The 20,232-nt window shown below is 45.0% G+C and overlaps 1 protein-coding gene across 3 annotated transcripts; it reads left to right on the forward strand.

Annotated features, from left to right (window-relative positions):
• Nucleotides 1–2,221: 2,221 nt before the first annotated feature.
• On the forward strand, nt 2,222–19,990 carry LOC133390265 (aldose reductase-related protein 2-like). 3 transcript variants are annotated; one of them, XM_061638533.1, is made up of 9 exons: nt 2,222–2,480; nt 4,215–4,382; nt 8,768–8,845; nt 11,264–11,386; nt 12,784–12,881; nt 15,374–15,455; nt 16,115–16,198; nt 16,381–16,501; nt 17,498–17,580. In XM_061638533.1, the coding sequence occupies exons 1-9, from the start codon at nt 2,451–2,453 to the stop codon at nt 17,503–17,505; spliced, it is 792 nt and encodes a 263-aa protein (XP_061494517.1). In that variant the 5' UTR covers nt 2,222–2,450; the 3' UTR covers nt 17,506–17,580. The 3 variants fall into 3 exon arrangements, with proteins under 3 accessions (XP_061494517.1, XP_061494519.1, XP_061494518.1); XM_061638534.1 differs by lacking the exon at nt 16,381–16,501 and adding an exon at nt 19,602–19,990 and having other exon boundaries at nt 2,235–2,480; XM_061638535.1 differs by lacking the exon at nt 17,498–17,580 and having other exon boundaries at nt 2,225–2,480; nt 16,349–16,481.
• Nucleotides 19,991–20,232: the final 242 nt, after the last annotated feature.

Consider the following 20,232-nt stretch of genomic DNA (forward strand, 5'->3'; position numbering starts at 1 on the left):
TGGGGTCCCATTTCTTTAGAATTGGGATATATATTGAACTCTTCCAGTCTGTAGGCCATTGTTTTCTTTTCCATATTTGCTGACAAATGTTTGTCAAATATGGACAGATTCAGTCTCAGTAAATTGTAGCAACTCCATTGGTATGACATCTACTCTTGGCGATTTGTTTCTTCCAAATATTTTAAGTGCAGCTTTCACCTCACATTCTAAAATTTCTGGTTCTTCATCATATGGTTCCTCCATAAATGAATCTGTCATCCTGGCATCTCTTTTATAGAGTTCTTCAGTGTATTGCTTCCATCTTCCTTTTATTTCATCTCGGTCAGTCAGTGTGTTCCCGTTTATTCAACATCTTACTCTTGGTTTGAAGTTCCTTTTGATTTCTCTAATCTTTTGGAATAGGGCTCTTGTTCTGCCCTTTTTATTATGCTCTTCTAGTCACTGTATTATTGCATTTAAGGTTCTAACCGTGTTTCTCCCCCCTTTTGCTTTTGCTTTCCTTCTCTCTTTAACCATTTTAAGAGTTTCACCAGTCATCCATTGTGGTCCTTCTCTCTTTTTAATTAGATTAAATAATCTTTTTTCATTCTTCCCTGATAATGTCTCTGACCTCACTCCATAGTTATTTTGCTTCTCTATCAGCTAGGTTTAAAGCCTCAAATCTGTTCCTTATTTGATCTTTAAATTCTTCTGGGATGTTATTTAAATTGTATTTTGGCATTATGATTGCTTTGTTGTTCTTTAGCTTTACTCCGATTTTAGAGATTAGCAGTTCATGATCTGTACTGCAGTCTGCTCCTGGTCTTGTTTTTGCAGAAAGTATCGAACTTCTCCATTTTCTGCTTCCAATTATAGAATTGATTTGATTCCTATATTGACTATTTGGTGATGTCCATGTGTAGTCGTCTTTTCGGTTGCTCAAAAAATGTCTTTGCAAGAAACAAATTATTGGCTTCACAGAATTCAATATGTCTTTCTCCTGCTTCATTTCTATCTCCTAAGCCCCATTTCCCCACAATTCCTAGTTCTTCTCTGTTCCCTACTTTTGCATTCCAGTTCCCCATGATTATCAGAGCATCCTGTTTTGCTGTGATCAATTTCTTCCTGTACTTCTGCATAAAATCTCTCCATTTCCTCCTATTCTGTGTTTGTCATTGGAGCATAGACTTGGATGATGGTTATGTTGATAGGTTTTCCAGTAAGTTTCATTGATCTCACTCGCTCAGACTTTGTGTAATAGCTCCTAATTGCTTTTGCTATATCGCTTCTCACTATTAGAGCAAGCCTATTTCTTCTTAATTTCTCATATCCTGCATAAAATATTTTGAAGTTGCCTGATTGAAAGTGCCCCCTTCCCCTCATTTCAATTCACTCACGCAAAGTATTATAATGTTGATGCATTCCATTTCTTGCTTGACAATTTCTAACTTTTCCTGGTTCATGCTTTTCACATTCCATGTGCCTATTGTGTGTGTCACACAACTCCAGATTCTCCTTTCGCATCTGTGCGCATCAGACTCTCGGCTTCCTTTCGGCTTTGACCCAGCCGCATCATTAGTCACAGTGCTACTTCTCCTTGTCTGTTGTTCTTCCCCAGCAGCTTGGTGAGTGCCATCTGACCTGGGGGTCACACCTTCCAGCAATGTCTCATGTTGCATTTTGGATCATCTATTCATGGGGTTTTCATGGTAAGAGGTATTCAGAGGTGGTTTACCATTGCCTTCTTCTGAGTTTGGATGCACCTTAGTCTGGTGTCTCAGCTTTGACCATTCCTCCTTGGGTGACCCTGCTAGGACTCTAGCCTCTTGGTCCAGACTCCCAATGGCATTGCTCTCAGCTTCTTTGATACTCTCAAACCCTGTCACCATGTTAAGGTGTGCATCCTAGAGGGGGTATTTTTGCATATGGTTTAGTTACTCTTTTGTATGGTGTTTAACTGTTACTTTGCACCATGTTTGAAATTACGTTCAATTGTATTTGATTTTTTGTATATCGCTTTGAGGTTCTCTGACTATAAAGCCATTCAGAATTTTTCTAGATAAATAAATAGACAAACCGATTCACACGGTCGCCATAACTCTTAATTGACTTGAAGGCACATAACAACAACAAAGGAGCCGGAAACCGGCGGCCCTCTCACCCACCTAGCCACCCACACGCTGTTGAGCTCCAACTCCTAGCAGAGACGATGAGAGCTGTAGTCCAACGCAGTTCGGTCGGCCTGGGTTCCCAATCCCTGGCGTCCCAGCGCTTCCTTATTCCCAGATTTGCAGAACTGGGGCGAGCTGGGAAGCTGGCCCCTATGGCTTCCAATTGCCGAGCAGGGACCGGGGCGGAGCCACCCTGGCCAGAGCGAGCGAGCGAAAGCAGGCGTATGTTCCCCACGGGTAGAGGTTGGAAGTTCGTGGAGGAGCATAGCTGCGTTCGTGGAGCTGAGCACGAAGGCGCGAATGCCCATTTTCGGGCTAGGGACCTGGCAGGTACTCCTTGCAAAGAGAGGCGGGCGCTCTGCTTCACCTTGGCCAAACCGGGAGCGTTTTAGCCGTCGGCGATTCCCAGCGCTGCTCCCCGGAAGCTTCCTGTGCTGGGCGGCCATTGCTCTTCGCGCCCCGCGACTGCTGCCTTGTCGGTGGAGCGGGTCGCTGTGCTTTTCCGCACGCTTGCGCAGGAGCTCGGACTGGCCGCTGTTTTGAACGGCTTGTGTACTGTTTGCCCAGGGATCTCGGCTGTCCCTTCATCCCCAGCCCCTTGCCCTTCAATGCCACATTCCGTTCGGAGGGGGTGGGGGAAGGACAAGGGTCATTCAAAACCGGGCGTATTCATAGGACACATTTCTCATTTAAATTATGCTTCTCAGACCAGAATATTAAATCCTGTTCACACGCGCATTATTGTGCGCCTGTGGGGGTAGTTAAGAACGCGAGAAGAGCGCTGCTGGATCGAACTTGTCGGAGGGTCTATTCAGCTCAAGTGTGGGGAACCTTTGGCTTTCGGGTGTTGCTGAACTACAGCTCCCATCATCCCTGGCTTTTGGGCGTTCTTGCTGGAGCTGATGGGAGTTGTCGTTCAACAACATCCTGAGGGCCAAAGTTTCCTCTCTCCCGATTCAGCTAAAGGCAGTGGTTATCGCCTTATCTTGCGCCGTGGATTCCATACGTTTTATTCTGAGTTTCAGTTTCGTTTGATGGTGGAGAGTTCTAGTATAGGACAGGGAGAGACAAGAAAATAATTGTTAATTTGTACATGTTTCATATATGTCTGCCTGCAGCTCCCAAGAGATGATTGCATGTGTGAATGGGGATAACACCACAAATAGAACTTTTTCCCGTTGATGCCTCACTGCCCCTAAGATGCAAGTGTTTCTCATTTGCCAGTCCATACAGTTAGTTGCCGGACATCAAGAACTAGGTCACACGTGACCTCTGAAGCATCTTCTTTGAGCACATGAATTAGGGTAGCCATGACTGTTTAAAGTGGTATGATAAAATGGAATTTGGCGCTTGCAGATAGGTTTGAAATGTATATCTACCTCCATAGCCTGAATTGGTTCAGCCTAGAGGAAATTCAGTCAGCATGTTTTTGCTGATGGTGCAAGCTGGCTCTGAGTTTAGAAGTTACTGGGACACAGGAATGTGGTGGTTTTTTGTTTGGATCAGCCTTCCCCAACCTGGTGCCCTCCAGATGTTTTGGATTATCAATCTGGGGCTGATGGGAGTTGTAGCCCATAACATCTGGATGGCACAGATTTAGGGGAAAGCTGATTTATATTTTACATTCTGGGAACAAAGAATCTGTCCTTTTGCCTGGGTTAGTTTGTAAAGCTAGGCGCATTGATAGAAGTATATAATAATTGGTCTAGATTAATGTCATTTCATCATTTTACCTCTATATCCAGGTTAGCATAACAGAAATCTAACAGATCCCAGCAAACTGGGACCTAATGAATGATTTCAGCATTTGAAGTTTTGATTGCTTTGAGTATTTGAAATTAGGTTTGTGCAAGCTTTTTGAAACTAACAACTTCATAATGGTAAATAACATTGATAATTTATTGTGCAAATGTTTCATTTTTTGTGTTAATATTGAAAATGTTTTAAAAAATGAAACTGATTATATGAATTTAGAACTTTTTTTAAAGAAGCATTTGGGACATTTCAAAGGTTGGCCATGTTTAATTGGTGCCTCGCAATTAAAACGGCAATTTTATGTCTCAGGCACTTCCTGGAAAAGTAGGAGATGCAGTGAAATTTGCCATTGACCTTGGATACCGCCACATCGACTGTGCCCACTATTACAGCAATGAGGATGAGATTGGGAATGCCATCCAGCAGAAAATCAAGGAAGGGACAGTGAAATGGGATGAGCTCTTCATTGTCAGCAAGGTGAGTGAGGAAATTAACTTGTACCCTGGAGGATGTTGGTTTTTAATGGGCAACTGGCAGAGGAGTGCATTTTGGAGCAGGCCTCCCTGGCTTCTTCTTTTCTTTCAAAATAAAAGTGGCCAGTTTCAGCAATTTGAGCAACAGCACCAATGGGAAAGTTGTGACAAGCGTGTACCAAAGTAAATGTATTTGTCTCCTGCACCTGTTGTTTCTCTGATGATACCATTTCGTTGTGTTCTGTCATCTCATGTTGCTATCTGGCTGTTTCTATGTTACAAGACTCCACAACTGGAAAAAAAATACCTAGGCCCCATCTGCACTATATATTTAAAGTGGTATGATACTGGTATGAAAAAAGGTAAAAAAAGAAAAAGAGGAAGGCCAAACAAGAGATGGATTGATTCCATAAAGGAAGCCACAGACCTGAACTTACAAGATCTGAACAGGGTGGTTCACGACAGATGCTGTTGGAGGTCGCTGATTCCTAGGGTCGCCATAAGTCGTAGTCGACTTGAAGGCACATAACAACAACAATGATACTCCTTGAAACAGTCATGGTTTCTCCCAAAGAATTCTGGGCACTGTAGTTTGTTAAAGGTGCTGAGAGTTGTTAGACGACCCCTATTCCCCTCACAGAGCTACAATTCCCAGAATTCCCTGTGAAGAGGGATGGATTGTTAAACCTCTCTGAGAATTGTGGCTCTGTGAGGGGAATAGGGATCTCCTAACAACTCCCAATGCAAGCTACAGATCCCAGGATTCTTTGGGGGAAGTTATGACTGTTTAAAGTGGGCCTAAGATAATGTATAGTTTGGCCCTGAGTTCATACAATCAGTAGAACTTGTTTCCTTTGCTATTATCCCTTTGGGCGTCTGGCGGGGGAGGAGTAGGGGGTGAATGCATGCATGTGTATAGATAGGTTGTTTTTAATTGTTTTTAGTGCTATATTTTCAAACGGTTGTAACCCGCCCTGGGACCTGTAGCTGAAAGGTGGGTTAACAATAATAATAATAATAATAATAATAATAATAAATACTTCTATCTCTGTGCATGTATTTGTGTGACAGAAAGAGCTGCCAGGTGCGTGTCTGAATGTTCCTTCATGCTGGGGAAAAAAGAGGCCCATTTTGAGGAAAAAAACAGAGGGAAAAATAAGATACGAGTCCTAAACTAGCTTTCTCCAAATATTTTATTTATTTATTTCAGAATGTGTAAACCGCTCTACTTTCAGAGCATACCCGTGCCATGTGCAGAAATAGAATACAAAGCATAATACAGCTAATAAAACAGTATTCAAACACTAAAAAAAAAAATCCAACAAGAAGGAAAAACAGCAGAAATAAAATGGACTAATTTGGGAAGGGTTGGGAGGAAAGAAAAGTTTCCAGCCAACGCTGAAAACGGTTGGAGCTTGCTTCACTTCTAAAGGAAGAGTACGCCAAAGGATTGGCGCCACTGGGGTAAAAGCATGTGCTCGAGTCACAGCATGCTTTACTATAGGGTCGCATGGCTCCATCGACGGATCCGCATCCACAGACCTAAGTAATAGGGATGAGATGTAGGGGGAGAGGTGGCCCAGAACCTTATAGGGCTCTATATGCCAGCAGTAAAACCTGGAATCTAGCTTACTAGCAAATCAGCAGCCAGTGCAACACTTTCGACAGAGATGCCACATGTTGTCAGTAGGTTGCCCCAGAGAGGGCAACTGTGCAGCAGCATTCAGCACTAGCCCCAGCCTCTGGATCAAATTAAAGGGCAGCCCCATGCAAAGTGCATTACAGCAATCACGTCTAGAGGTTATCAGCATGGGGAACCCTGTCCAGGAACAGTTGTATCTGGTGTACCAGCTGAAGGTGGCAAAAGTTCTCAACAGTGAAGACACTTGAGCCTCCAGTGACAATGCTGGATCGAGGAGTACCCCCATGCCACTCATCTGTTCTTTCCAAGGGAGTACAACTCCAGGACAGGCAACTGACCAATGTTTTGGACCCAAGGACCCCTCCCCCCTCACAGGACCACCTCCTTGTTGGGATTTATTGATTCTTATCTAGCCCATTACCGCAGTGGCATCTAACGTGGTGCCCTCCAGATAGTTTGGACTACAACTCCCATTAGGCTTAGCCAGCCTTGCCAGTGGTCAGGGATGATGGGAGCTGTAGTCCGCGACAACTGGAGGGGACTACTTTGGCTGTCCCTAATTACTGAGTCCAGGCACTGGCTGAGGACTTGCATAGCACCTCCTGACTCAGATGTTACAGAGAAAACAAGGTGTGCTTCATCAGCGGTCTGATGACACTGTGCTCTGAATCTTGTATGACCGATCCCACCAGCCTTATATAGATGCTTGTTTGTTTATTATTTATTTATTAAATTTATATCCTACTCTTCTTCCCAGAAGGAGCCCAGGGCAGCAAACACAAACACTAAAAGCACTTTAAAACATCTTAAATAGCCCTGGGGACACAATAGTGCCCTGCAGCGCCCCACAGAGCTCTCCTTCCTGCGAGGGAGTATGCAGGCATCCAGTTAGCTCTCTGCCTGCCCTAGCACCATAAAATTGCACGTTAACCACAGTGCCCAGTGTATGCATCTGAGGTTATGCATGGCCACAGCTAGGAATTCAGTGCTTACTGTGGCCTTTGTTACAGAGAACTGCAGAGCCCTTCCCACTGTCCTTTTCTGGTAATTAGCGTGATTGCATGCCAATATCATATTCCTTCCAGACAGGATGACCTTGAACAGGGGTAGCCAATGTGATGTCCTCCAGATGTTGTTGGACTCCAAATCCCATCATCCCTGACCATTGGCCAGGCTGGCTGAGGCCCTTGGGAGTTGTAGTCCAACAATAACCTAGAAGGCATCACCTTGGCCTATCTCTGCCTTAAGGTCTGCAGAGTGCTGGACTACATGGGTCATTGGCCTGATCTAGCAGGCTCTTCCTATGTTCTTAGGACAGAGGGATGGAGTGCTAGCAGCTGGCTAACGTAAGTGGGACGTGCAGCAAATACTGCTGTGTAGAGTGCTCCTGTTCAGGGTGTCAACCAGCCCTGCTCTGTTCTCCCCCCTCACAAAAAAAAATAGCCACTGCAAGCCCACTGAGCATGCTCAGGTATAATAGAGCTGTTTTGGGCTTTACAGTTTTCTCTCCCTATTTTTTTTCTACTTCTGCAAAACTTTTGGGTTTCCCCAAAACTTGCTAATACTTTCCTCTTGCACATGGATAGTCTGATTTGGCTATATAAAGATCAGCACTCAGAGAATGAGTTTGCTGTTAGAGGATATGCAGTATCTCATATGAACTGCACGCTTCTCCCAGGGAGCTTGTGCGGGGGCGGGGGCGGGGGCGGGGGGGGGGAACAGCCTTATACTGGGTCAGAATATTTGTCCATGTAGTGCCTGGTATTGTTTCTTCTGACTGGGATTGAACCCGAGATCTTATCCATGCAAGTAATGTGCTCTGCCACTGAGCTAAGGACCCCTCTGCACATTATATCCCAGCTTGATCCTTGACATCATCTGGAGGAACACTGGTGTCCCCTTCTAATAAAGGCCTGGCTGGCCTCAACTAGAATTTGGGCATTTAGTGTCACCGGTCCCATGTTGTGGAACAGTCTTCCAGCAGAGATTTGACTTTCTGGCGTCTTGAAGACCTTTTTATGCCGACAGGCTTTTGAAGCTGTTTAGTTTTTATTTTTGATTAGCCAGTCACCTTATTGCTCATGTGTCTTTTTATTTTAATTTTTTAAATGGTGTTATATATTTAAACGTTGTACACCTGCCTGAGATTTTATTATATGGCAATACTTTTATAAAATGAAATAAATAAGGACCCAGATGTGCTTATGCTGATTCCAGTATAGTCTGGAGCATTTTATAGAGGAGAACCTATGGGTGGGAAAAGGATGTGCTTAAGCGCTCCTACCCTGCTCCACCCCCTTGCCAGCTGCTTTTGCTGCCCTTGCTTTTAGTTTGGCTCTTGGAGCCAGTTTGGGGGGAGGGGAGGGGGAAGTAGGCCCAAAGTGGCAAAGAGGCATTTGAAGAACAGACTTGGCCGGTGAGGAAAGGGTTAAGCACCTTCTCCCGACTGTCAGTTCTAGTTTCTATCTCACACTTGCACACATCTGCCTTGTGCGGAGGATCCCTCTGTGTTTTCCTGTTAACCTGCCTGCCAGGGTTGGAGACCTTCTTTCATCCTGAGAGTCGGATTTGTACCCTGTCAACTTTCTGAGGGCCATGTGGGTGGGGCCAGAAGCTAAGTGGGTGGGACTGTATGCCTTGAATGAGGAATTTCAGCCATGATCTGTCTGCTTCTCCCCCCCCCACTTCATTTGTACCCACAACTTGCAGATAGAAACTTTAAACAATTGCCTTTTTCTCTCCACTAGGCTGGAGAGGACCTCAAGCCTCGCGATGAGAAGGGTATGATTATCCCCAGCAACACAGATTTTCTGGACACATGTGCGGTAAGTTTGACTTGAGTTCATTTTTAAAATGATAGAATCAGAATCGTAGAGTTGGAAGGGGCTTATAAGGCCATCGAGTCCAACTCCCTGCTCAATGCAGGAATCTAACTTAAAGCATACCTGACAGGAGGCTGTCCAGCTGCCTCTTGAATGCCTCCAGTGCTGGAGAGCTCACCACCTCCCTAGGTCATTGGTTCCATTGTCATACCACTCTAACAGGACGTTTTTTCTGATGTTTAGCCAAAATCTGGCTTCCAATAACTTGAGCCCATTATTCCGTGTCCTGCACTCTGAGATGATCGAGGAGAGACCCTGGCCCTCCTCTGTGTGGCGACCTTTCAAATACTTGAAGAGTGCTATCATATCTCCCCTCAGTCTTCTCTTCTGAAGGCTAAACATGCCCAGTTCTTTCAGTAAGATGCTTCACTGAATTTCATCTTGTGGTTGAGTAAGAAAATTAAGGCCACAAGAAAATAGTTTCTTGCTATTTTCTGCCTAACAGCAGCTCACTAAGATCTTAGGTGAAGATCTTTTTTTCCCCCAGACCTGTTGCCCGAAAACCTTTTAACCTGAGATGCTGGGAATGGGAAAAAACTGTAAGAAAATTGGCTGGCATACAAGGAAATGATTGAATTGGAAAGGCTCATAAAAAGGAGTGAACACATCTGTTGACTAGCCTTGTATTTCTAGATTGACAGATGTTCAGACAGAATACCATATAAGTTATAGTAACTACAACTTTATTACACAGCAACAAAATTTTAACAGTGACCACTGAAGACCTGATATAGGTTGAAACGCGTATGGTCTTTTCCTAAGTTGACATTTTGCCAAGTCTCTGTATTAAGAATTTATTGTGAAGTTGGTACGTTAACATATTTGTGAGCGCAAGAGATTGTGGATGTAATGGACACTTTCCATCTTCACATACATGATATATGTTATGTGATGAAGACATTTGTTTTAATTATGTTTTATGGTGATCACTATTAAGGAATACAACTATAAACTATTAAAGAATACAAATTTATATACATTTATATATTTTTAATACTTGAGTTAGTAAACTACTTTGCCAAATTTTTTTATTTCAATTTTTGCAAGAAATGGAGCCTGTAGAACTTTCTAAAAATGCAAAGCGTGCGATCTATCTCTAGGTTGGAGTGAGGAACACTTAGCCCTCCAGATCTTGCTGAACTACAACTCTCATCAGTTCTAGCAAGCATGGCAAATAGCCAGGGATGATGGGAGTAGTAGTTCATCGGCATCTGGCAGTCCAGAGGTTCTCCACCCTGCTCTAGAACATAGGAGGATGCCGCCTTTGCCCATCTAGCTCAGTGTTGTCTACACCAGGGGTAGGCAACATGGTGCCCCCTAGATGTTGCTGAACTTCAGTTCCCATCATCCCTGACTTTGGCCCTGCTGGCTTGGTCTGATTTGAGTTGGAGTCCCAACAGCACCTGGAGGGCACCATGTTGCTTACCCGTGGTCTACACTGGCAATGTCTGTCCAAGTTTTCAGACAGGAATCTTTTTTTGAAAAAAAGATGTTTTTATTCATTTTTCAGAAAGACAGCATAAAAAAGAAGAAATACAGTAAAGGAAAAACCCTCTCCCCTCCCCGGATGAGTGCCATTGTAAAAATGAAGATGCAAAGCACACATAGGATTCACCCATCAAACAAAATTATCACGCCACAAAGGCCCATGATTAGCAGGAGCCCTGTACCCCTGTTCTTTCGTAGCAGCAGCATCAATAAATGTAACCCAAATATGATAAAAAGTGTCTGAATACTTAAGTGTCTTCCTTTCTCTAACAGCATTAGATAGCTCTTATGGAAAAGTTAAGTCCCAAAGCTCATGGAACCAAATTTTCATCAAATCCACCCGTAGGAATCTCCAGAATCGGGCAATCATAGGAATCTTTCTGAGCCTTACCAGCAGATGCCAGCATGGTCTCCCCACCTCCTAAGTGTTCTAGTAGTGAGAAATACTAATGCATTAATTGTTTCCTGTTCCAGTCAAAGGGCCAGAGTTCTGCATCCTTGAGAATCGCTTGCCGGGAAGGTAATCAGGTTACCTGTCTTTGATTTTGGCCATATCCTCTGTAACCTAAGCCCCTTAGGGTTCATCGTGGCTGTTGAGATGATGGTAATATTCCACCAGAGCAGGCCCTAGCCAGCTGGGGAGGACTAGCCTCCGAGGGAGGCAGTGGTAAACCACCTCTGAATACCGCTTACCATGAAATCCCTCTTCATAGGGTCACCATAAGACGGGATCGACTTGAAGGCAGTGCATTTCCATGCTGTTCACATAACCTTGTATCATGTGCTCTTAGCTGCTGCGGTTACAGCTGAGGCGTAAAAGGTTATTCCAGTGTTTATGTCCAAATTAAGCTCTGCCTGCCTTTTCCCTCTTAGGCAATGGAGGAGCTGATGGACTGCGGCCTGGTGAAAGCCATTGGGATCTCCAATTTCAACCATGATCAGACTGAGAGGCTCTTGAAGAAACTGGGCTTGAAGCACAAGCCTGTGAACAGCCAGGTGAGTTAGCTGGCGTTGCTGTCGGGAACTGGAAAGATTGCCACACTGCAGCTCCTCAGCAGGACCCACCCCTCCTCAGTCTCCCCTGACATGCCAACTCAAGTGACGCTGCTTGAGCTTCCCTGCTTCTGTTGATGTCAAGACCTTGAAGCGTGAAAAAGCCTCTGGGCAGGCTGGCCTCCTTGTGTCTGTCTGTCAGCCGAGTCTATTTCTCTCCCCCCACCCAGGCCTGCTTTCTCGTCCATTTAGCTCACGAGCAGGGAACCTCGGGCCCAGGGGCAAAATATGGCCCTCCAGGCCTGTCTGGCCCTTGGGACTTTTTCCCAGTCCCTGCCGCTCTCTGGCCTTGCTTCACGCTCTCCTTGAGTGTGTTTACCTGGTTCGGCTCTGTCCTTGCACTCTGCCTTTTGCTTGCCTGGATGGAGGACAGAAAGGTGTTTGTGAACATGTGCAGAAACTAGTCTATTGTACAAAGGTGCAATTTATGCATTTGTTGCTCCACCCTCTTTTGTCTCTGGCTCTGCCCACTACTGGCGTATGGCCCCCAGAAGGTTGCCCAGATAGTAGCATGGCCCTTGGGCTGAAAAAGGTTCCCCAGCCATGATTTAGCTCATGTGCCAAGTGTGGAACCTCCTGCACAAATTCCCCTGGAGGTTCTGCTTAGCTGTGCCAGCTCCAGGTTTGAGGGCTCCCTAGGCAAAGCGCCCTCTGGTGGGCCCCTTCTTCCATCATTGGGCCTCCTCAGGCTTACCTGATAGTGGGCAGCAGCTCTGCAACGGTTTGCTGGGCACCTGCTGTAGTGTCACTCTGGGGCTTTGGGGTAGTATTTAAAGTGGAGGCTTATGGACCCAGCTGCCTGACGTGGAGGACCAAGGCAGGTGTGTCAGTGCTGGTGCAGCCTCCCCAGCTGCCCTTGGATGCCATGTGTGGGTGCTGGGCCTGCCGTCTGGCATCTGGTTCCCTGAGCGAGAAGCACAGTGGACATTCTAGAGTAGCTGCTGCCGTTCCGTCGCACTTCTTTTTTCTTTTTCTCCCTTGTAATGTCTAACAACGTGCACAGCAGCATTGATGCACCGTGCATCTTCCTGCCCAACTGATTTCATTTCCTGGTGGCAGATGCAGAGGATAATGATGTCACATGTTAAACCTTACAAGGAAGAGGGGAGCGATTCGGAGCAGTCACATCTCTTATCTTTTGGCCACTTGTGCTAAACGGTAACGGGAAGAACCACGATTTTACATGAAACCTATATGGATTTCTAAGGGGTCTTAGATACTCTGTCTGTCTGGTGGGAGATGAATGCCTAACTGCATTATTTCCCCTAAAATAGGTAATATGTTTTAAGGAGCGTGTTGGTGCCTGCTAGTTGAGTAATTCAGTTTTTGGGGGCTTGCAGATTGAGTGCCACCCATACCTTACCCAGGAGAAGCTGATCCACTATTGCCAGTCCAAAGGGATCTCTGTGACTGCTTACCGGCCTTTTGGCGCCCATTCGTAAGACTGCTTTGAACTTCTTTGGGAGGAATGACGTGTCTGGATCTTTCAGTTTGTGCATTGGCATGGAATCACAGCATTTTAGAGTTTGAGGGGACCTTGGAGTTTATCTAGTTAGTCCACCTCCCTGCTCAATTTATGTATTTACTAGCAGCCTTGTACCCCACATTACTCGGAAATTCTAAAAAAAACAAAAAATCAGTGAAGTTGGTGGTCGAAATCAGTGTTTTGAAAGGTTCAGTCCGCCATCTTCATTCAAAATGGTGTCCATTGTATCCAAACATAGATGAAAACCTACTGCTTGATCTTAGGAAGTATCACACAAAAATCTTGGTACAATATCTTAAGAGGTGTCCAAAAGCACAAGCAAACAAACAACTTTCCAAAAGATACACTACAGTGGTTCCCAATTTTTTCCCCATGGACCATGTAACATAAGAAGAGCCTGCTTGATCAGGCCAATGGCCCATCTACTCCAGCATCCTGTTCTCAGTGGCCAACCAGATGCCCAAAGGAAGCCTGCAAGCAGGACCCTGAGTGCAAGAGCACTCTCCCCCCCCCATGGTTTCCAGAACCTGGTATTCAGAAGCATACTGCATCCATCTATGGAGGCAGAGCACAGCCACCATGGCTAGTAGCCATTGATAGTCTTCTCCTCCACGAATTTGTCTATTCCTCTTTTAAAGTCATCCAAGTTGGTGGCCATCGCTGCCACTTGTGGAAGTAGATTCCATAGTTTTAACCATGCACTGTGTGAAGAAGTACTTTCTTTTGTCTGTCTTGAATCTTCTAACATTTACCTTCACTGGATGTCCATGAGTTCTAGTGTTATGAGAGAGGGAGAAAAGCTTTGCTCTATCCACTTTCTGCAGTTTGAAAATTGCTGAGGGTCTTGGAGGACTATTTAATGGTTTTTTCTGCCTGCTGGAACAATTGTAATGCACTGTGCTAGATGCTGTACGGTTTTTAATTTTTTAATTACTAGATTAGCTGATTTAATTTTTTGTATTACCTCATGCCATATTCTTGCAAAATAGCATCAGGACATTGAACTTGTCAAGGATTATCAAAACCTTGGCACATGGGGAGGGCAGCTGTGAGAGAACTAGAAAAGGTCCCCAAATGCAAAGATGTATCACTGAACACTAAAGTCAGGATCATTCAGACCATGGTATTCCCAATCTCTATGTATGGATGTGAAAGTTGGACAGTGAAAAAAGCGGATAAGAGAAAAATCAACTCATTTGAAATGTGGTGTGGGAGGAGAGCTTTGCTCATACCATGGACTGCGAAAAAGACAAATAATTGGATTAAACCAGAACTATCATTAGAAGCTAAAATGATGAAACTGAGGTTATCATACTTTGGACATATCATGGGAAGACCTGATTCACTAGAAAAGACAATAATGCTGGGGAAAACAGAAGGGAGTAGAAAAAGAGGAAAGCCAAACAGGAGATGGACTGATTCCATAAAGGAAGCCACAGACCTGAATTTACAAGATCTCAACAGGGTGGTTCACAACAGATACTCTTGGAGGTCTTTGATTCATAGGGTCGCCATAAGTCGTAGTCGACTTGAAGACACATAACAACAGTTGGTTGCCCAGACTCTGCGAAGAGAGTCCATCACCGTCCCAGGTAGACTGTTCCACAGCAATTCCCATTTGGAAGCTTCCTCCTAACATTGTGGAAATCTGCTGCCCTGCAGTTTCCACCAGTTAGCTCTAGTCCTGTGCTCCAAAGCAATGGAAAACCAATCTGCTCCATTTTCTACCTAACAGTCCTTCAAATTGTCAAAGACAGCAACTTGTTTATAAACATGAGGCAACTTTCCTAATGGCAAGAGCTGTTCAATGGTGGAACACACTGCCTTAAGGAGGTAGTGGGCTCACCTTCTCTGGAGTATTTTAAGCAGAGGTTATGTAGCCATCTGTCAAGGATGTTGTTGTTGCATCTTGCATTGCAGCTTGGGGGTAGGTTTGGATGACCCTCGAGGTCCCTTCCAAAAATTCTATGAGAATAAAATTGTGTAGCTGTTGTTATTGTGTTATTTAGAAATAGTTTTTCCCTCCTGCAAAACAACACCTGCGACAGTTCTCAGTTCTGTGTAGAAAATTAGGATTTCTGGGTTTTCTGGTTAGTGTGATATTGTTGGATTTTGCCACGGAAAAAAGAGACCAACTCTTTAGGCTGGAATACTACACCGAGCTAAAAGTAAGCCACAATGCCCATATTCTTCCTTCACTGTTAGAGACAGTATGCCTCTGAATGCCAGTTGCAGGGAATCACAGATGGGGAGAGTGCTGTTGCACTCAGGGTTCCTATAGAGATCTGGTTGGCCGCTGTAAGAACAGAATGCTAGATGGGCCTTTGGCGTGATTCACCAGAGCTCCTCTTGTTCTTAAACCCCACTGAACACAGTCAGACTTCCTTCTAAATAAGCATGCAGAGGATCACACTGTTAACTTACATATTAATTTTATTTTGTAGTCTCAAGCCAGGGGACCCTATCCTGTTGGAGGACCCCACAATTAAAGAGATTGCTACAAGGCACCACAAGAGCATAGCTCAGGTAAGTATCCTGAATACAAATAGTAAGAGTCAGCCTGGGAGGTGGGATGCTGCTGTGTTTTTGCATGCGGAGAGCACGGTGGAAAAACAATTTGGGAGCTTTTCTGCTGAAATTGTTAGGGTGCATCTGCATAATAATTGGGCAGGACAACCAGGCCGGGCGGGTGCGGAATACTGATTCATCTCATCTGAAGCATGCAAGTTGCATGACAGCTGTAGCAATTCTTGCATTTGTGTTTTCAGTTCAGCACAGCAGATAGGGCTTGTCAGGGTCTGCACTGGTGGGCTACATGAAAAAGAGGAGCAGCATTGCGTTCAGGCTCAGTGCAGCATGCTACTGTTCACAGCTATTGATTTCCATCTGGCTTTGCACTAAAGGGCCTGGGAGGGTTGCTTACTACGTCTTTTTGATGGGGCTGTTCACTGTTCATGAAGAATAAATACGAAAACAAGATGGATAGTTTTGGCTCATCTGTGAATGAAACCTTTCAATCAATGCCCGTGTTAGGGTTATTGAGTGGCCAGGTTGCAGGAGGCAGCAGCTAGATTGATCTGTCAACCACCGCTGCCAGTTTCCTCTGAAAACTGAAATGCTTAAAAGGCAAACATTGATCCAGCTTCATGACCTGTGTCATAAACAGTCCTGATTTGCGCCTACAGGTTCTGATCAGGTTTCACATCCAAAGGAATGTGGCTGTCATTCCCAAGTCAGAAAAACCACACCGCCTAGAGGAGAATTTCCAGGTAAAATCCTACCCTTACCGCCCCCCCCTCCCCACACCGTCAAAAAAATCATCTTGGTGAATGCAGCTGGAATGCAGATTTGTCACTCACCTGAATCAAGAAATAATTTCAGAAGGGCTCAGCGGCAGAGAGCATATGTTTTGCATTTAGAAGGTCCCAGGTCCAGTTCTTGGCATCCCCAGGTACAGCTGGCAATGAAACCTGGACAGCCACTGCTATATCACAGTAGACTCGGGGTTCCCAAGCTGTGGTCCGTGGATTACCAGTGGTCCGCAATCTTCATCCAGATGGCCCACGATAAATGTTCGTATTGATTTTTAATTGTATTGTATTGCTTTTTTTACATCTTATATTCTATTTTACTGCATTATAATTTGAATTCTATGGAATGCAAATTGTAATAGTGTAAAATACAGGACAAGAAATAAAAGCAGCAAACAAAATATAGTAAGAAATCATGCAGCATCTAGCACAGCACCCAATTGCTACAACATACAGGAAAATCACTGTGGTCCGCCAAGACAGTCAGCAATATTCAAGTGCTCCATGCGGGGGGGGGGGGAACGTTTGTGGACCATCACAGTAGACTGCTAGCTGGAATAGTGGTCTGGTGTAGTATAAGGCAGCTTCCTAGCAGCTGAATGGCAGATGTGCTTGCCTGCCCACCCTCATCACTGCTACCTCCCAGCACCAAAACTGAGATCTTCTGCGTCTCCTTAGCCAAAGAGCATGGGATGAACAACTCCCTCCATTTGTTGTTGTTAATATGCCTTCAAGTTGATTACAACTTATGGCGACCCTATGAATCTTTTTGGATATATTCATAGGGTTTTCATGGTAAGAGGTATTCAAAGGTGGTTTACCACTGCCTTCCTCTAAGCCTATGGCACCCGGAATTCCCAGGCGGTCTCACATCCAACCAAGCCTGACCCTGCTTAGCTTCTGAGATCAGACAAGATCAGGAGTGTTTAGGGTAGTTTGGCCGTAGGCAACTCGCTCTGTATGTCCCAATAATTATGCCCAAGGCTGCCACCGTGTGATATAGTCTGCCATTTGCTGCATCTGAGATAAAGGTGTATGCCAAAATGATGTAGTGATTAGAGTGTTGAACTTAGGACCTGGAAAGCCTGGGTTCATATCCCAGATTAGCCACGTATCTTGCTGGTTGATCTTAGTGCAATCTTTTAATTGGCCACCCTGGATTCTTTGGCAGAAGGGTATGATAAAATGACAATAATGGTGGCATTCAGACGGTTATGAATTTACTTTACCTCACTTTCCATCCCCTTTTTGTGACAGGCTTTTGACTTTGAATTGACTAAAGAGGAGATGGCGACCCTCCTTGGCTTGAACAGAAACTGGAGAGATTGTGTGATGGCTGAGTAAGATTAAACTTCCACCCTTCCCTTCATACATAGATTGCTCTTGAGGGCTAGACACATGAACAGCATGCAGACAGTCCTTAGGTGCATGTACCAACAACAACACTCATGCACATAGCACTTGAAACCCTGGCTTAGGATGCAGCTGCCTATGCAAGTAGGCCCTGCTGACACAGCTGATTTGGGGCATAAATACAGTGGACAAATTACACAAGCAGAGCAAACTGGCTTTGACAGCTATGTGTGCAGGCCTTGGTCCTACACTGACAGGGTAAAGCTGTGTTAAGTGTCCCTCTTTTGTCTCCAGGGCTGCCTAACGATAGACGCCCCCCTCCCCGCCCCCAGCCAAACACTGTCCAGCAGCCACATGTTACAGCCTGCCAGGATTGTGACATCCTGTTTTTTTTATAGGTCTGGGTAATAACTAAATGGCTGGTGGCTCCGATGCCACTGGGACAGTGAATCTGCTCTGGGTTTTAGTCCTTGAAAGTTTGGACTAAAACCTGGAGTGGATTCACTGGCCCGCTGGCAATGGAGCCACCAGCCTCCACTGCTGGTGAGCCACTCTTATGTGCCTGGCATGCCCTGGGGGGTCACTAGTTGGTCAGATCTGCAGTGGGGTGACATGATGGTAAGGAGACTGCAATTCCAGTATCTTTAGCTCTAGAGTAGCAAAAGACATTTCTGATGAGTAGGAGTGGAATGGTGATGGTAAATTCCCTTGTATGTGCAACAATGAAAGGACAGGAGAACTTTCCACTATCTGCATATTTATTTATTTGTATTTATTTATTATTACATTTATATCTCGCCTTTCCTCCCAAGGAGCTCAATGTGGCATACAAACATGGTTCTCCCCCCTCCCAATCTTATCCTCACAACAACCATGTGAGGTAGGTTAGGTTGAGAGGCAGTGACTGGCCCAAGATCACCTAGTTAGCTTTATTGCTAAGCATGAATTTGAACCCTGGTCTCCCAGGTCCCAACTCGACACTCTGACCACTGCACCATACCAACAAAGCCATAAATAGCCAGTGTGATACAATGTTTAAATGGAAGGAACGGTTAGAATCCTAGGATTAGGTAAAGCCAAGTTCAAATCCCACTCAACCATGAAGCTCATTGGGTGAGCTTGGCCCAGTGGCTCTCTTGTTAGGCCTAACCTACCTCACAGGGTTATTGTGAGGATAAAGAGAACGGGATGGGAGAAGGAGGCTGTTGGAGGAAAATCAGGATATACATATATATATATATATTACATAAAGAGCAGGGTCATAGCCCAACTGTGCAGTTGAAAGTTCCTGGTTTTTTTTAACTGAGGTTTAGGAGGGTTTTTAAAATTATTTTTATAGGGTGCCCACAGCCATCGGTAATTGTCATTCCAAATGCTTTTCGTTTAAAACAAAAACACAAACCACCCTCCCCAATCAAACAGAATTAAAAAAGTAACCCTTATTCCTGCTCCCAAGACATTCATCTAAGTCTTATGGCATGGAACATGCCTATAAAGGGCTTGGCTGTAACAATGAAATGCTGTCGTGCACAGAGTGTGCAAAGACTTGCTCCCTGTTGCCCCAGATGGCAAGACTAGATCAAATGGGCTGACATTGTAGGAGGGTAGAATTTGGTCGAACATCAGGAGAAGCATCTTAGCAGTAAGAGATGTTCAATAGTACCAGTTACCAGAAGGGTGGGTGGGATCTCCCTTACTGGAGATCTTGTTGTAGAATAGGTGTGGGGAACCTTTGGCCCTCCAGATGTTGCTGAACTACAACTCCCATCAGCACCAGCAAGCATGGCCAATGGCTATGGATGATGGGAGTTGTAGTTCAGCAACATCTGGGAGGCCAAAGGTTCCCCACACTTGTTGTAGAAGCTAGACAGCCATCTGTTTGGGATGCTCTAGCTCTGGATTTCCTGCACTGAGCAGGGTTTGGACTAGATAGGCTTCTCCAAGTGTATGATCTTTACCTTTTCAAAAATTCAAACTCTAATGATTTCTCCATCTCCTGTTCTTGCAGTTGTGTCAATCACAAAGACTACCCATTCAAAGCTGATTACTAGAGTTGGTGCTGACCTGGGAACTCTGGGTACAAAAGTCTTTGGGACTCCTGCATCATGAAGCTTTACCACATGGTGTCCATTCTGTCAACCATTTTGGTCCCATTCCCCCCGGTGCCACAGAAGGGAAGCATGCACAGGAGAAATGAACCACCAAATTGAGGAATTCACAGAAGCAACGTGTGTGGATGTTGGAAAATGCTCCCTCCTTCTCTTCCCCACCTCTCCCCAAACCCCACTGTAGTTCCATAGTTGTTGGCCAAGTCCAACCATATGGAAGATGGGACCCATACGGAAGATTCTCATTGGTTGTGATTCTTTTGCCTTTTTCATTAAAGAATTAATTAGTGCAGTCTAAGTGGTATTTTCAGAGGCCCTGCAGGAGGCACAGTGAGGTTATGTACCTGGAAGCACTACGGAGGCCATGGAGGCCTGGACAGGCACACAGATGCTGCCTGACTAGCAGCTCAGCTGGAAGGTCTCCCTTGCTCCCGTGCTCAACATTTCAGCCTCCCAAATCTGCTTAAAAAATCACTTTGGGCATTGCTGCATGTGTGAGCAAGGTGTAGTTTGTCCCCGAAAGTAGTTGTC

The sequence above is a fragment of the Rhineura floridana genome, chromosome 8 (assembly GCF_030035675.1).
Source record: "Rhineura floridana isolate rRhiFlo1 chromosome 8, rRhiFlo1.hap2, whole genome shotgun sequence".
Classification (NCBI taxonomy): domain Eukaryota; kingdom Metazoa; phylum Chordata; class Lepidosauria; order Squamata; family Rhineuridae; genus Rhineura; species Rhineura floridana.

What these genes read in the sequence shown, in the direction of transcription:
- LOC133390265 (XM_061638533.1), top strand. Translation starts at nt 2,451, where the DNA reads ATGCCCATTTTCGGGCTAGGGACCTGGCAG. An exon ending in TCGGGCTAGGGACCTGGCAG is followed by an intron (nt 2,481 to 4,214) that starts GTACTCCTTGCA and finishes TTTATGTCTCAG; the next exon opens with GCACTTCCTGGAAAAGTAGG. An exon ending in ACCACAAGAGCATAGCTCAG is followed by an intron (nt 15,456 to 16,114) that starts GTAAGTATCCTG and finishes TTGCGCCTACAG; the next exon opens with GTTCTGATCAGGTTTCACAT.